Consider the following 15,612-nt stretch of genomic DNA (forward strand, 5'->3'; position numbering starts at 1 on the left):
CACAAAAATAATATTCAGGGCCTACCTTGGCTCCTCCCACCCTCAACCAGTATATATACAAATACTGTGTTCTTGGAATTTCTCTCACTTGATACAGCAAGCGTGCTGTGACGGTTCCACCTGAAGACAGAAGCTTGTGTTGCCTCCAAAACATCGTGATTTTAATTTTAATTTTATTAATTTTAATTTTTTACCTACGTGACTTTACCGAAAAAACATAAGAATATCCCTGCCCCTCTTCGTAGGGGCTCCACCCCCATGTTCTTGGGCATCGGGTCTGGCTATAGGCCCCTCCTCTTTCATTTTAACCACGCCCCCCTGGGTGTAAACTCCTCCCAGTCGGTGAGATCCGTGCCCTTTAAATGTTAAATGTTTTTTTTTATTGCAGGTTTTGTCTGTTACTCAATAGCTATTATTAACAAAACAAAAAAACCATCTGCACATATCCGTCTCTCTCTCTATATATAAAAGTATTAAATCAGCCGCTACGGCCTTCTGAATGTAACAATGTCTGTAGCATTGCTTCAAGACAATCACAACTCTGGACCGGGGTTTGATATAAATGTCTCATCAGCATTCAGACTTGCTTGAATCAATGCTAGTTAACTGCCGATTTGACAGCCAAGGACCCTCTCTTCACGATATGGGTAATAGCATTTGATAACCATGTTCCACTTAAAAAACTGATTCGAAAATTAAAAACAAATTCTCATCAAGCTTCACGGTGTTAACGAGTGCAGTCTCCAACCATTATTATCCTCTCCGTTTAACACGTAGTAGGCGTTCGCGACCAATATCATTCATAATAGAGGTTTTTTGGGTTAGATCGCGTAAATATCTAAATTGTCGTAAAAATATCGACAAATCTGGCTGTGGCCTGATGAAGCTAGTTGTAACTACTGTCGAAATGTCGTACTCACATTGTTAATGTTGTGGCTTAGTAACGAATTGGCATGTTCTGTTTACGTGACAAACCTTACTAGTTGGCTGTGTCGGGTGTTGGCGGGTTTTAACACATATTTAAGCGATCTAACACAATGACGGATTATCCACTCCATCTCTCTCGCCTCAATGTGCTATGAAGAGGGGTCATTGCCCAAAACGTCTATTTTTTCTTTTAATGTCAGTGTTAATGACGAACGTGTTGAGCTTCGTGTTCTTTTGGGTCTCAACGGATGGGACTTGCTTGGCAAGGTGGGTGTGAGCGTTGGGCAAGGGTGTACGTGGACATAAAGTCAATCAATGAGATATGTAACCAAAAGCCCAACGTTCATTTGCTTTTACTAGGTGAGCTCTTGAGACAAGGACAGTCATTTAAAAAAGTGCCTGGGTCACCAATGTGACGAACGCAAATACAATAAATTCAGTCCATTAAGTCTTCGTTTGACGTTGCAGACGCGTTCCTGAAAAGTGCCGCGACCAACGCGTTAAGCGAAAAAATGTCCCCATAAACGATCATGTTTGGCGAGATACGATGTACGCACATACGGTAAGATGACGGGACATAGCTGAGGGTGCGCCGCTGCCCCACTGTCATTCTGCGTAGTGTATTAAACCGCTCAGCTGAGCAGCTCAAGAAAGTGGTTTGTCGTCGACCTCTCAGAAACCGCGTTATAATAGGCGCGTTTCGCGTTATAACGGTGCGCTTTCCACACTGTGCGAAAAGTGTTCCCAAATGGAAGAACCGCAACGTTGCAAAAGCGCGTTGTGTGAACACCGCGAGTTAAGCGATGACTTACCGTACAGGAATTAATCAAAGAGAAAATGGTGCAAAGTCAATTGCATCACATGATAAATCAAATTACATTGCGCGAACATAAGTCAATGTTAAATCGCGTATAATTAAGTTACGGGCACATGAAACAGATATACTGTGGAAGGTAACGTGTGCATCGTCGCTGTACCTAGAGATGTACCTAAGGAAGCTGCATAGTTGGGCTGAAAATAATTGCGAGCAAAACGAAATATACGCATATATAAGTTTGCGTAACAACTTAATATATTTGTCACATCTGGAGAAAAACAATGTGTGTACTCGTGTCATTTACTCCAGGCGGGCTGTTGTGTCCCGAGTGTAGCTGCTACACCGACGCACGCATGAATTCCGGTGAGGCCAACACGTCTTGATTGACAATCACAGCGAGGCACGTGATCCACCGGTGCAGCACGAATGACTAGGTACAGGTAGCCATCGTGGTCCAAGAGGCGTTCATTGCGATCGAACGATCGGAAAGAGGAATGTTGCGACCTGCGGGAGAGGCGGTCGAACAGCGTCCTCAAGCATGGGGAGGAGAAACCCAACGAGTGAATTGCACGGCAACAGTAAACGCAGTGGGTATGTCGGAGCGATAGGAGAGTAATAAGGAGGCGACAGACCGCCGGCGAGGGAGTGTCTGGACGACTATCAGGTTTTTTGTATTCATTTCTGATACGTGACCACAGCCAGTGGCCGCTCGCTACAAGAGATGCGAATGAAAATATATTCTCGAGATGTAATTACGCATTTGGAATTACGCATTTGGAATTTGACTGGAGGAAACCGAATATAACCCCCTCCTCACCCCCCCCCCCCACAACGGAGGCCTGTGGCCCGGGCGGGAGCTGTCCGCCCTGGGAGGGGGTGCTGACCACTCCACGCCCTTCTTCCTCACTTCCCCGCACTACAACAAAGGGACATTTATTTTGTAAAATGCTTGCATCTTGTAGATGCACACGGGGGTCGCGTGTCTCGACTGTTCGACGCGAGTTTGAGGCGTCGTTAACGAGGGTAGTAAATGATCGAGATAAGAAAAGAGGAAAACACGTGGATTAGGGAACATACGAAAGTTAGTGACATCATGTGAACTGTTAAGGTAAGAGAGTGGGCTCGTGCAGGAATTTTATTTAGAATTGTTGATGGTCGGTTTTGCGAGTCTCAATAACGGAGCGATTGGTCTCGAACACGCCCGAGGAGTCATTATCCGCGGAGATAGAGCGATGAAATCATCTCGTGTATAGGCTCCAGATGGAATGCTGCATTGCGAGAAAGACCTGGGAGATGGCGACTGCTTGAGGAGGATGCCTCTAGCCAGCAGCGGATAGATCACGGTTGCTGTCACAAAGACAAAGATCCTCTATATAGCCTCAACAGACTGTTGGGGAAATTGCTGTTAGCAAGCAACTATGAAGGCCGGCACGGCACACAAGGAGGTGGGTGGTCAGCACTATGCCCGGCCGCCTTTGTCTCCTGGTGGCGAAGTCACACAAATGCACCGAATATTCATTTGAGGCCGAGTCGACCTTGGGGAAGCCCAGGACCGGTTCAAATAACCGTCACTATTTTTGTCAGTGAACGGGAATCGAACTCGGGTGGCCGGGTTTCGTAGCGCAGCACGCTAGCCGCTACTCCATTACCGCTCCCCACACACGTGAGCTGCCGCGCTCTGCAGACGCAGTGTGCGAGTTACAGTCGTGTTGATTAAAATTCTCTCCTCGTGCGTCCGCGGCTGAGGGGCGGTAGTAGAGAGATCAGCGAGCGACGGGGGGGGGGGGCCGTAACACAGCCAATGGGAGCCACACCTCCACCCACGCAGCCTCGCTCCGTCTAGGACCCCCCTCGGCCCCTCGGTGGGTCCCTGAACCAGGGATCGAGCAGCGGCGAAGGCAACGGCTGCTGTCACCGGGAACGTCCCAGCTGCGGTTTGCCACCCTGCCAACGGGAAGGATGCGACGGCCCGAGGCTTCTCCCGCTTCATCCTGACGTTCCGACACAGGTGCAGGCGGGGTTGAGGGTTTCAGGAAGGAGCCTGGGTTATGCAGTGAATTGTACCGTCGATTAGCACAGGCGGGAGCAATGGAATCGGTGCATCTGCACATGCCGGGTGGGTTATGTCGCAGGATCGTGAGACGTGGCCGCAGCTTGCGTGGGCCTTCATCCAGCAGTTGATTGACCACGCCCCGTTAATGATAATGATGATGAAATGGGCACAATGCAATTGCAAATGTGCGAGTGCAAAATGCTCATTAATGGAAATGGTGAGTGTGGGACCCCCTTAAAAGAGTACGATGACTCAATGAGATTCTCCTGGATAAAGGGCATTGTTATTTTTACAGCATGTTGCATTATGTTGGAGATGGAGCGGTGGCGCGGTGGTTAGCGCACTCCACTATTAGCTACCTGAGTTCAATTCCCGGCCACAGCTAACATCAGTGGCGAGTGATATCTGAGTCGGTCCTTGGAATGCACACGTCACCAATCTGCACTGACCATCGTGGTGAAGTATGGTCCAGCAACCCCCATGACCGACACGGCCTGGGAAGGCCTTCGTCCATCAGTACATTGACCAAGGGCTGTGAATTATGTAATGTATGCATATACTGTCGAGACGGACTGTTGTTAATGGTGCTGCTGCTGCTGCTGTTGTTGCGGGTCGCAGTGAGAGTGACTCAACCTCTGATCCCCGAGTCGCGCCCCCTCTGGCTGAATGAGAAGGAGCTGGCCCGCTCCGTATCCTCCATGGACATCCCCGTGTTGAACGGCGCCGCGGGGCTACCCAGTGCGGAGCAGGTGAGGCTCAGATGACACCAGGTGAAGGCCTCGTGAACGAGGTTGAGGCTCACCTGGTGCCCAGGCGAGGGTCACGTGGTACAGGTGAGGGGTGAGATGAAGGAGCTGACCAGGACCCCCTCCTCCCGCAGGTGCTGGACCCGCGCGTCCTACAAAGCCCCGAGATTGCCCGCCCTGTTCCTCAGCCCGGTCCGCTGCTCTTCACCGAGGAGGCGCCCTTGCGGAGCTCCGTGGTGGGGCCGGGCCCCGCCACGGAGCTCCGCGAGAAGGCAGGCAGCCTCCCCGCGTGCTGCGAGACGACATCGATGGACGGCAGCAAAGCGAGGGTGGCACAGCTATCCCGCACTGCCTCCTCCAGCAGCGACTCCAGCACTGACTCCTCCTCCTCCGCCTCGAACAGCGAGGACTCGGCGGAGGAGCGCGAGGTGGGACCCCCGAGGGAGTGGAATGGTGGTCGTGGTAGTCGCGTCGTTATAGTCATCATTGTGGACGTGGTGGTAGGGATGGTGGTTTCCCCCGTGGGTTGATGGTAGTTATGGTCGAGGTGGTAGGGATTTGGTATCGAGCGGGGTTGTGGTAAAGCTGGTAGTGGTGGGATAGATGGTGGTGTTATTGTGGTGGTGTTTGTGGCGGTGGTTGTGATGATGGTGATAGGGATGGTTGCGTCATCGCAGTGGTAGAGCTAGCGGTTGCTTTATCTTGATGGTGATCTATCATCGTGATGCGGCGTCTTCGTGATGGCGGTGGCGATGGTGGTGTCATAACGGCGATGATTGTTGGTGGTCATCTGCTAGATCATCGTGATGATAGTTGACTTCGCGTCTTTGGGGTGGTCGCGTTACCGTGACGGTTGCTGTGGTGGTGCCAGAATGTGCACCGAGCCTGGCACAAGCGCCGCGGTGATGTCACCACCACTTAGCGGCGAATGGTGGTTGTTGTTGTTGTTGGTGGCACAGAGCGACTCGTCAAGCGAGGCGGGCAGCGAGGACCAGTTCCTTCCCGCGGCGCCTCGCGTCCACCTGGCCTCCTCCTCCTCCTTCTCCTCCTCCTCCGTGCTCTCCATGATCTGCTGCTTCTGAGGGCTCAGCATCTGCGCCTTCTGCTTCTCGGCAGAGGTGACGCGGACTTCCACACACAGGCACATCGGGTGGAGATAGATGAAGACACAAATACAAAGAGGCAGACACACCAAGAGGCCAACTATGACAAACCACCCGCAATGGGCCTGTTTTCGTCAGGCCAGGGAAGCTAAGCAGAGTTTGAGCCTGGTCAATAGTGTACTTGAATTGGTGACCCCGGTGCAACTGACAGGTAGACACAGGCGACTGAGTGGAAACGCGGCTGACAGCTGAGCGCAGTGGAACAAAATCCAATTCTATGCTTGGACGTCTATTCTGGTCAATTAATCCACACAGCCCTCACAGTTGCGTGGGAGCCTTCAGCCAGCAGTAGATCGATAAGATGACTCTGTACATGTACAAGAGAGAGATGATCATGTGTGTGAGCATGTAAGTAACCAATCAGGTGGAGAACGGTGGCACGGTGGTTAGTGCACTACACATATGTAAGTTGAACTTATTTTGCATCGTAGCCAACCGTGCTAATCGGAGGTTCGGCTGTCGACAAATCGGAGCTTCGATTTGTTTGACCAAGGTCATCGTCATTGGCGAGTGATATCTGAACCGGTCTCGAGCCTCGCCTGCACCAACCTGCAATGACCAGCGTGGTGAAGTATGGTCAAACAGTCCCCCCACACATGCGACACGCAGTGGGGACCGGACCTTCATTCAGCAGTCAATTAATTATCACGAGCCAATTAAGACCACAAACTTCCTTCTCAGAGGACAACAACACAAACACCCTCAGCATGTTCCTCAAAAACACGGTGGCCTTAAAAGGATGACGTGAATAAAAGGCGACGTTTCGGACAGTGGCCCTTCTACACGGCCCTTACATACCTCAAGAGAGAGAGAGGGAGGGAGAGCCACATGGGATTAATGGAGCACTTGCTACTTTGAAAACAAAATCGGCAGGCGCATTCGCAAGGTGCACCGAGGTTACCGGTCGAGAGTTATCAGCAGTCGAAGGCACCACCACCACCACCACCCGCCTCGCTACGCTACCAGAGACATTCAGGTGCCTCGTGCGGCGTCCGCGCGTTCATGCGAGACCCACTCATCCGCGCGCGTGTGGGAGAGCGGTGGCGCAGTGGTTAGCGCACTGCACTGCGAAACCCGGCGACACGAGTTCGATTCCCCGTTCACGACCAACAAAAGTGACGGATATTTGAACCTGGTCCTGAGCATACCCTAGGTCGGCTCAGCCTTAAGTCATTACCCGATGCGGTGTCTAAAATATCGGCGACGAGGAGACCACGGTGGCCACCCAGCCCCGTAGTGTACCTTTCCGGCCTTAATATGAACTGACAGCACTTACCCCAACAGTCCACATGCCTATATAGGGGCTCTTTGTCTTTGTTGGCAGGTGAGCCGCGCGCTCCTCCTCGCTGCTCCCTCCATCAACCCGGATGCTGTGGGGATGTCCCTGGCGCTCATGGCCTCCCTGCCCAAGAAGAGTCACCTCGAGGCGGGGGGGGGGGGTCCCAAATCCCCCCTCCTGCCCAGGAGACTCCACGTGGGCCCTGGGAGCCAGCCCCCCCCCCTCCACCCCAGCCCCCCTCAGGCCCAAAGCAGCCGCTATCGTGGCCGTGAGATGGGATACAGGGGAAGCCTCGCTACTGCTCCCCGCACCACCCTGTATCTCAGTCAGCCACATCCATTGTGTTAAGAGACCAGGTGAGATTCCAAGTCCCCGGTAACGAGCCCCAGGTCCTCTGTACCGACGGCAGGTGAGTGCTGGAGATATGTTTGGGTAACCCGCGCTGTGCTGGGTGAGATACGTTTCTGCAGGATGGGATGGGTGGAGGGGCGGTTATCGAAATAGCCATTGGAGTGGTCTCTACGAGGCCGTTGACCAAGGAGAAGACAAGACGAAGGCCAGATAGTGGAAGACGGTCAGGGCAGATCTTGGACGTAGTCTCGTGTCTCTACCGTACAGCAGCAGCAGGATCTGGCGGAGGGGAGAAAGCTCTTGCAGCGAGCAGGTGCGGCGCTGGAGGCGCTATCAGCGGCTTTGGCCATGAGGGACATCTTCACGTTGATACGTGACCCAGGTTCTTCTCCAACGAGTGCCAGATGCTCGTTCAGATGCTCCGTAGCGCAGTGCCGCAACGCTCGCTGCCTTTGCTTCCATTGCGACGTGTGGTCAATCTGATAGGCGATTGTCTCTGGATATGAACGCCTACGAAACGTGTCGTGGGTGAGCGTCTTGAGATGCGGTGACATGATTTACATGCTTTGTACGTTGAATGTCTTATTATTACGTAAGCATATTTTTCAAGAAAAAAAAATCTGTGATGCTAAAATATAATGTCAATTCATGAGTCCCGTGTGCACATACATGTAATGGAAACCGGTTTCTGCGCATAAAAGCACCCACCTGACCCGCGACTTGTCAACTTTTGTTGATTTAATGATGCGAATCATCAACCTGCCAATAGTAGCACCCATAAACCATAACAAACCAGCCACTAGTTCTAACCCTTCCCGTAACCCTAACCAACTCCAGCCCTAACTCTGACAAACCAGCCACTAGTACTATCCCTTCCAATGATCATAGCGCGACCCCAGGCCCGATGTCAGGTCCAATTCTCGTGTTCGCATTGCAATCTTGGCGTCACTCAAACACCAAGCAGAGTCAGCGCCGCTGGGTACGGAGTGGGGGGGGGGGGCAGTGTGGGTGGTAGGGTGGGGGGCTCAGAGGGGATCTGTTGTGGCGAGCCGGGGGGGGGGGGGACGAGGGGAGCTACGTGTGGAGTCGCGCCATGTGGTCGCCAGGTACGACACAGGCGGCGGGAGAGAGGGGTGTGGGGGAGATGGGGTGTGTGGTGTGGGGGAGGCGATGCCAGCTCGCCATCTCGGATGACGAGGGAGTCTTCGCCGCTTGCGGGCTTAGTGGTGGAGATGCAGTCAGCACGGATGCCCTCAACGATTCCTTCACTACTCTTTAGTTCTTTCGGAAAAGTCACGTGGGTATAATATAAAATAAATCACGACGTTTCGATTGCAACACAAGCGGTCGTCATCAGGTGGGAAAACCACAGCAAGAACATTTATTTTGCTGAAGTGGGCGAAACGTCGTGATTTATTTTATTTTATAACTACGTGACTTTACCGAAAGAACCAACGAGTATGGATTCCTGCAGTCACGAAAGCTTCAAATCGAGATTGATTCCTTCTGCCTCGTATTTCCTCCCATTCCCATCCAGCCCATATCGCACTTCATTCCATCTCTAACAGAGGTTATTTTGGGGTTAAATCTAAGGGGCCGTCCATAAATGACGTCACGCACCTAGGGAGGGGGGGGTCAGACATTTGTGACGATGTGTGACGAGGGGGGGGGAGTGATAAATGTGCCGTCACATCAAAATGCGCAACTTTAAATAAATATAGACAACACGTTCTACTTAATTGAATAGATTTTTTTTATAAATGTTTTCTCCTACAACATCAGAGTGCAGCGCCACATTAAATAGCACTACAATGACAATAGTGTAAAGCGATTTGAAGCATGTTTTATTTTCAAAATGGAAATATGTTTTTTTTTTGGGGGGGGGGCAGAGCTTTGTGATGTTATATTCGAGGGGGGGGGTTTGACTTTTTGTAACGCCGTGTGATGAGGGGGGGGGGCGTAAAAAATCGTCCAAAATCGCGAGACGTCATTTATGGACGGCCCCTAACCCAAAAACACCTCTTATGGATGATATTGGTCGCGAAAGCCGACGTGTCAATCCATCTCGTAAATTAACGATCGTCCCCACCCGCGAGGACTTTGCCAACTCCACCGATTCCTGCACCAATGCCGAGCACTAGGCCAGCACACCCACCCCTTCTAACCCTCGAGCCATGCTTGGCGTGTTCTACCACCGCACTGCAAGTCACGGCAATACTTCGCCTCCTCGCACTGCTCCCCCTTCGCATTTGCCCTCCTCCCATCGTCTCGTCTTGTCCCAAACTTGCTACGACCTCGTTCAGCGTCGTGTTGTTAACCCGCTTGGCTTTTGGGGCCTTTGTGCCTCTGTTCAGCAAGCTTGATTGTTTTTTTTAAACGTCCTCCCTAGCTCTCCCCCACTCTCCGGCAGGGGTTTCATCCCCGCTACCTACCCCCAGGTATCATTGGGTTTCGTTTGGGACCGCAGTCATCACACAGACAAGCCTCCCACATATAGCATGATCAGACTGTAGGGGAAAGCGATGTTAGCAATGAAGGCCGGAACGGTGTGCGAGGTGGTGGTGTGGCCAACACCACGCCCAACCGCCTTTGTCTTTCCAGTTGCGTAGTTTTCACATCGCGCCAAGTACTCATTTGAGGCCGAGTCGACCTATGGGAGGCCCAGGACCGGTTCAGATAATTCGTCACTGACGTTGGGGGCCCTGAGCGGAATTCGAACTCTGGTCGCCAATCAAGGTCGTAGCGCAACGCAACCCACAACTCAAGTCACCACGATGGGTTCCTGCACCCCCCCCCCTACACCCCGAGCCCCCTCAATAAGTTCATGAGTCAGCGAGCACGGGGTCACGTGACCGCGCCCAGGTGCCCGCACCCCGCCCCTCTCTCAGGTGAGAAGCATCCGGAAGTGAGGGGGGGGGGGTTGAGGGGGGGTTGAGGAGTGGGGGAGTCGCCTCTCCGGTTCTGAACGGTGCAGAACCGCGGGCGGTGGATGGGGCCGATGGAGGGAGGGGGGTGAGTAGAGGGCAGAGGGGGTAGGGGAAGTGGGGGATGAGGGCACACGGGGGGGGGGGGGGTTAAAATAGCTTTGTGTTTTTAAAGGTCATGATGTACAGTTCCCTCGTGCGGACTGGACGACCTTAAGCTCAGCTCAGTGGTAAGAGTGGGGTCCTACCTGAATTGGATCCGTGATACTTGGGGGTTTGTAATGATGTTACTCGTGTCAGGCTGAGTTCACCAAAGGGATGACCAGGACCCGTTCAGATATTATTTGCCTCTGATGTTAGCCATGTCAGCTATTGAATGGAATAACTCGGGTCGGCTGTTCGTAGCGCATAGCGCTAATCATTGCCTCATTATGAGAGTGCAGGACAATTATAGAGTCTATACTGTACTGGTATAAATCACTAAAACCATCATAAGCCATTGATAAATCCACTTATGGATTAAGGCCTCTATCATAGCCATCTCTCACGAACATGGGATGCTTATAATGAAAATAATAATCCCTCAAACTGCACACGAGACGATTTCATCGCTCCATCTCCACGATTAAACATCCTGCCGGGAGCCATAAACAATGAACGATCGATTCGCGCGCACGCGCGATTCGATGTGATGTATATTGAGCGTAAGAATGGATCATTACGTGTTTTATATTAGTGATGGATTGATCTGTAACCGGACGCCAGTCTTCGTCAAGTTTGAATATTGATGGATCTGCGGGTGGAGAGGAAACCGGAGTGCCCGGGGAAAACCCACGAGTAAGAGAAGACAACAGCCCTCCTACTGCCACCTACAGGTCACCTCTTATCCCACCCACTGGTCACTTCTTAGCCCTCCTACTGGTCACCTCTTAGCCAACCTACTGGTCACCTCTTAGCCCACCTACTGGTCACCTCTTAGTCCACCTACTGATCACCTCTTAGTCCACCTACTGGTCACCTCTCAGTCCACCTACTGGTCACCTCTTAGCCCACCTACTGGTCACCTATTAGTCCACCTACTGGTCACCTCTCAGTCCACCTACTGATCACCTCTTATCTCACCTACTTATCACCTCTTAGTCCACCTACTGGTCACCTCTTAGTCCTCCTACTGGTCACCTCTTCGCCCACCTACTGGTCACCTCTTATCTCACCTACTGGTCACCTCTTCGCCCACCTACTGGTCACCTCTTATCTCACCTACTGGTCACCTCTTAGCCCACCTACTGGTCACCTCTTATCTCACCTACTGATCACCTCTTAGTCCTCCTACTGGTCACCTCGTCGCCCACCTACTGGTCACCTCTTATCTCACCTACTGGTCACCTCTTAGTCCACCTACTGGTCACCTCTTAACCCACCTACTGGTCACCTCTTATCTTATCTACTGGTCACCTCTCATCTCATCTACTGATCACCTCTTAGTCCACCTACTGGTCACCTCTTAGTCCTCCTACTGGTCACCTCTTCGCCCACCTACTGGTCACCTCTTATCTCACCTACTGGTCACCTCTTAGTCCACCTACTGGTCACCTCTCAACCCACCTACTGGTCACCTCTTAACCCTCCTACTGGTCACCTCTCATCTCACCTACTGGTCACCTCTTAACCCACCTACTGGTCACCTGTTAGCCCACCTACTGATCACCTCTTAGCCCACCTACTGGTCACCTCTTATCTCACCTACTGGTCACATCTTATTCCACCTATTGGTCACCTCTTATCTCACCTACTGATCACCTCTTAGCCCACCTACTGGTCACCTCTTAGTCCTCCTATTGGCCACCTCAGTCCACCTACTGGTCACCTCTTATCTCACCTATTGGCCACCTCAGTCCACCTACTGGTCACCTCTTAGCCCACCTACTGGTCACCTCTTATCCCACCTACTGGTCACCTCTTAGCCCACCTACTGGTCACCTCTTAGTCCACCTACTGGTCACCTCTTAGCTCTCCTACTGATCACCTCTTAGCCCACCTACTGGTCACCTCTTAGCCCTCCTACTGGTCTCCTCTTAGCCCACCTACTGGTCACTTCTTAGCCCACCTACTGGTCACCTCTTAGCCCACCTACTGATCACCTCTTAGCCCACCTACTGATCACCTCTTAGCCCTTCTACTGATCACCTCCTAGCCCACCTACTGGTCACCTCTTAGCCCACCTACTGGTCACCTCTTATCTCACCTACTGGTCACCTCTTAGCCCTCCTACTGGTCACCTCTTAGTCCTCCTACTGATCACCTCTTAGCCCACCTACTGGTCACCTCTTATCTCACCTACTGGTCACTTCTTAGTCCTCCTACTGGTCACCTCTTAGTCCTCCTACTGGTCATCTCCTAGTCCTCCTACTGATCACCTCTTAGTCCTCCTACTGGTCACCTCTTAGTCCTCCTACTGGTCATCTTTTAGTCCTCCTACTGGTCACCTCTTAGTCCTCCTACTGGTCACCTCTTAGTCCTCCTACTGATCACCACTTATCTCACCTACTGGTCACCTCTTATCTCACCTACTGGTCACCTCTTAGTCCTCCTACTGGTCATCTCTTAGTCCACCTACTGGTCACCTCTTATCTCACCTACTGGTCACCTCTTAGCCCACCTACTGGTCACCTCTTAGTCCTCCTACTGGTCGCCTCTTAGCCCACCTACTGGTCACCTCTTAGCCCACCTACTGGTCACCTCTTAGCCCACCTACTTGTCACCTCTTAGCCCACCTACTGGTCGCCTTTTAGCCCACCTACTGGTCACCTCTTAGCCCACCTACTGGTCACCTCTTAGCCCTCCTACTGGTCACCTCTTAGCCCTCCTACTGGTCACCTCTTAGCCCTCCTACTGGCCACCTCAGTCCACCTACTGGTCACCTCTTAGCCCTCCTACTGGTCACCTCTTAGTCCACCTACTGGCCACCTGTTAGCCGAGGCTCCGCCTACAGGGAGCAGGAAGAGGGGGTAGTTGATGTGAGTGGGTGACGTGTTACACGCGTGTGTCACGTGTATAAGCAGGCGTATTTAGGTTTGTGTGTACGGGTGTGATGAAATGTGTACAGGTGTGTGTGTGCGCGTGTCTGTCCCGTGACCCACGCCTGCGTCTATCCCGTGACCTGCCAGCGAGCCTTCGACACTTTCCGTGGCATCAAGATGTGTGCGACGCATATTGCACTGCTGTGTAACGCTGTTGTGTGGTTGATTGGCGATTATGCGCGTTCGATTATGTAATGGGCCTAACCACGGTGGCAAATGGTGCGGAGGGAGCTGCTTATATCAGCCGACGAGAGTGCTTGAGAAAATTTCGCCAGAATAGCGTCACGGGTGGATTAAGTGGCAGCAGAGGTGATGAGGTACCGGGGAAGGCTCTTTAACTTGACGGGATCGCGGCAGTAGGTGGCTGTGTGGCGTTAATGGGGGAAGCACAAAGAGGGATAGCAAGCAAGGGCTTGTGTGCCCCGGGCTGTGGGTGACCCTCACCGAGTGTGAATTGGCACAGACCAATAGCCACCGCTCTGCTCGCGCGGTGATCACACGTTTCACGAGTTCACTTTGTTTTACCAGTCGAGACGTTAAGGAGTGGAGGATGAGTCTCATTTGCGAGAGTGACATCTGGGGTCACCCGAATGACAAAAGCCATTAACAACATATTGAAGTCAAGATTTTTACATGTTGAAGTTCAGCAATTAAAGTCAATACAAATCGGCGCAAAAAGCAGCCGCGTCACGCGGAAATCTCTAAATTTCTGCACGAACGAAAGGTCGATGTTTCAGTCGAATACATTTTCTAGAATGAAAGTTGTCCGGGACAAATCCCGTCTAAACTGTTCGCAGTTGCGATTCGGCGACAGAAACACGGGACAGGTTTCAGTGAGCCGAGCGCAGAGATGCGAGCTCAGCTGACGGCAGAGCGCGCGAGCTGGGGTAGCGAGGAACCCTCCGTCTCCATCCCTCCTCCATCTCCAAAGCTGGTGACACGAGGTCTGGAACTCTGCATGCCCCCCCCCCTACACGGTGGGTTCGCGCCCCGTACCGGGCCCTGACAGCAGAGGGCGCGGTGCGCACGAGAAACGGAGGCGGCTGCCCCTGGCACGGAAGGCCAAAGGGGACTCGTGCTCGGGTTGGTGAGCAGTGTCAGTAGAAGTGCGTCCTCAGCACCGTGATCTATCCACTGCTGGATGAAGGTTTCTCCAAGACTTCGCCACCCCTCGCGGTCCCGTGAAACGACGATTCGCCTTGCCGCCTGCATGCGACCCAGAAGGTCGCCACCGCGACGGAGTTTGCTCGTCCGAGGGCCGTATTGGCCTGGAAAAGCCAATAGCATGGTGGACTAAAACGTACATAGACACTATTTATATGTGCAGAGAGGAACGGCGTTCTTGCCGTTCATCTGTGTTAGCCACAGTACTGTGCGGAAACGTGGAATAAATGTAAAAAAAACTTTGAGTTAAAATTTCTGGTTTCAGTCGCCCTTGTTGACATTTGGGGTTCTCAAATAAAGCCCGCAGGTGACCGATCACTACGCAGCAACAACAACAAAGACAACAGCAAAAACAGTCTCGTTAAATTCGATGCTGCGCTCAATTCGGCTAAATCGGAGGCCCAAGAGAGCAATTATCTAGGTCGAGGCGCAGATGCTAAAATTATCCTCGCTTTAGACATTTGGTGGCCGTGCCTCGCGCGTGAGCAGCGCACCGCTTTGCGTCGATGATAGGCGGTGGATGAATGGGAGGCGTCTCGGAAATGGTCATCGTCGTAGACGTCGTCGGCGTAGTCGTCTCCAGGGGCCGTCGCTCTCTCCGTCACACGGCGGTGCTCTGCTCGCTGTGAGACGACCCCGACGTTATTGGGACGTTAGGTCACGCGCGACGCGGCGACGCGGGCGTCGGGCTTGGCATGCAGCGGCAGGCTGAGACATTTTTTTTTTTAAAGCGCAAGAAAGCTAAAGTATGACTTATTTAGTGGCGAAGATGTCGCGAAGCTATTTCTAGAATCCAGGTCGAAGCGCGGAATCCTAAAAATAACGCGAGATGGGGGTGAAGGGTGGTGACGAAGGGAGGGGGGGGGGGTGCAGATAGCACAAGCGACTACAGCACGCGAGATGAATATATTTAGTGGGGGGGTCGGATGCGAGATGATGGAGTGGGGGAGAGGGGGGAGGAGGGGGAGAGAGAGGGAGGGAGGGGGTGTCTATGAGCTACGAGCATCAAAACTGAAAAGCGAACTTAAACGAAGTGGCCCTGACCCCGGCAAAGTAACGGAATGAGGTGGCGTGAAGGGTCAATGGGGTTCGATGATGGGCTAGTTCT

At 52.5% G+C, this 15,612-nt stretch overlaps 1 protein-coding gene across 1 annotated transcript; it reads left to right on the plus strand.

Annotated features, from left to right (window-relative positions):
• The first annotated feature begins 3,599 nt into the window (after positions 1-3,599).
• LOC144728717 (uncharacterized) lies at positions 3,600-8,048 on the plus strand. Its single transcript, XM_078608325.1, has 5 exons — positions 3,600-3,752; positions 4,416-4,546; positions 4,678-4,971; positions 5,503-5,661; positions 7,031-8,048. The coding sequence occupies exons 2-4, from the start codon at positions 4,496-4,498 to the stop codon at positions 5,623-5,625; spliced, it is 468 nt and encodes a 155-aa protein (XP_078464451.1). The 5' UTR covers positions 3,600-3,752; positions 4,416-4,495; the 3' UTR covers positions 5,626-5,661; positions 7,031-8,048.
• The last annotated feature ends 7,564 nt before the right edge of the window (positions 8,049-15,612 follow it).

The sequence above is a fragment of the Lampetra planeri genome, chromosome 30 (genome assembly GCF_965212315.1).
Source record: "Lampetra planeri chromosome 30, kcLamPlan1.2.h2, whole genome shotgun sequence".
Classification (NCBI taxonomy): domain Eukaryota; kingdom Metazoa; phylum Chordata; class Hyperoartia; order Petromyzontiformes; family Petromyzontidae; genus Lampetra; species Lampetra planeri.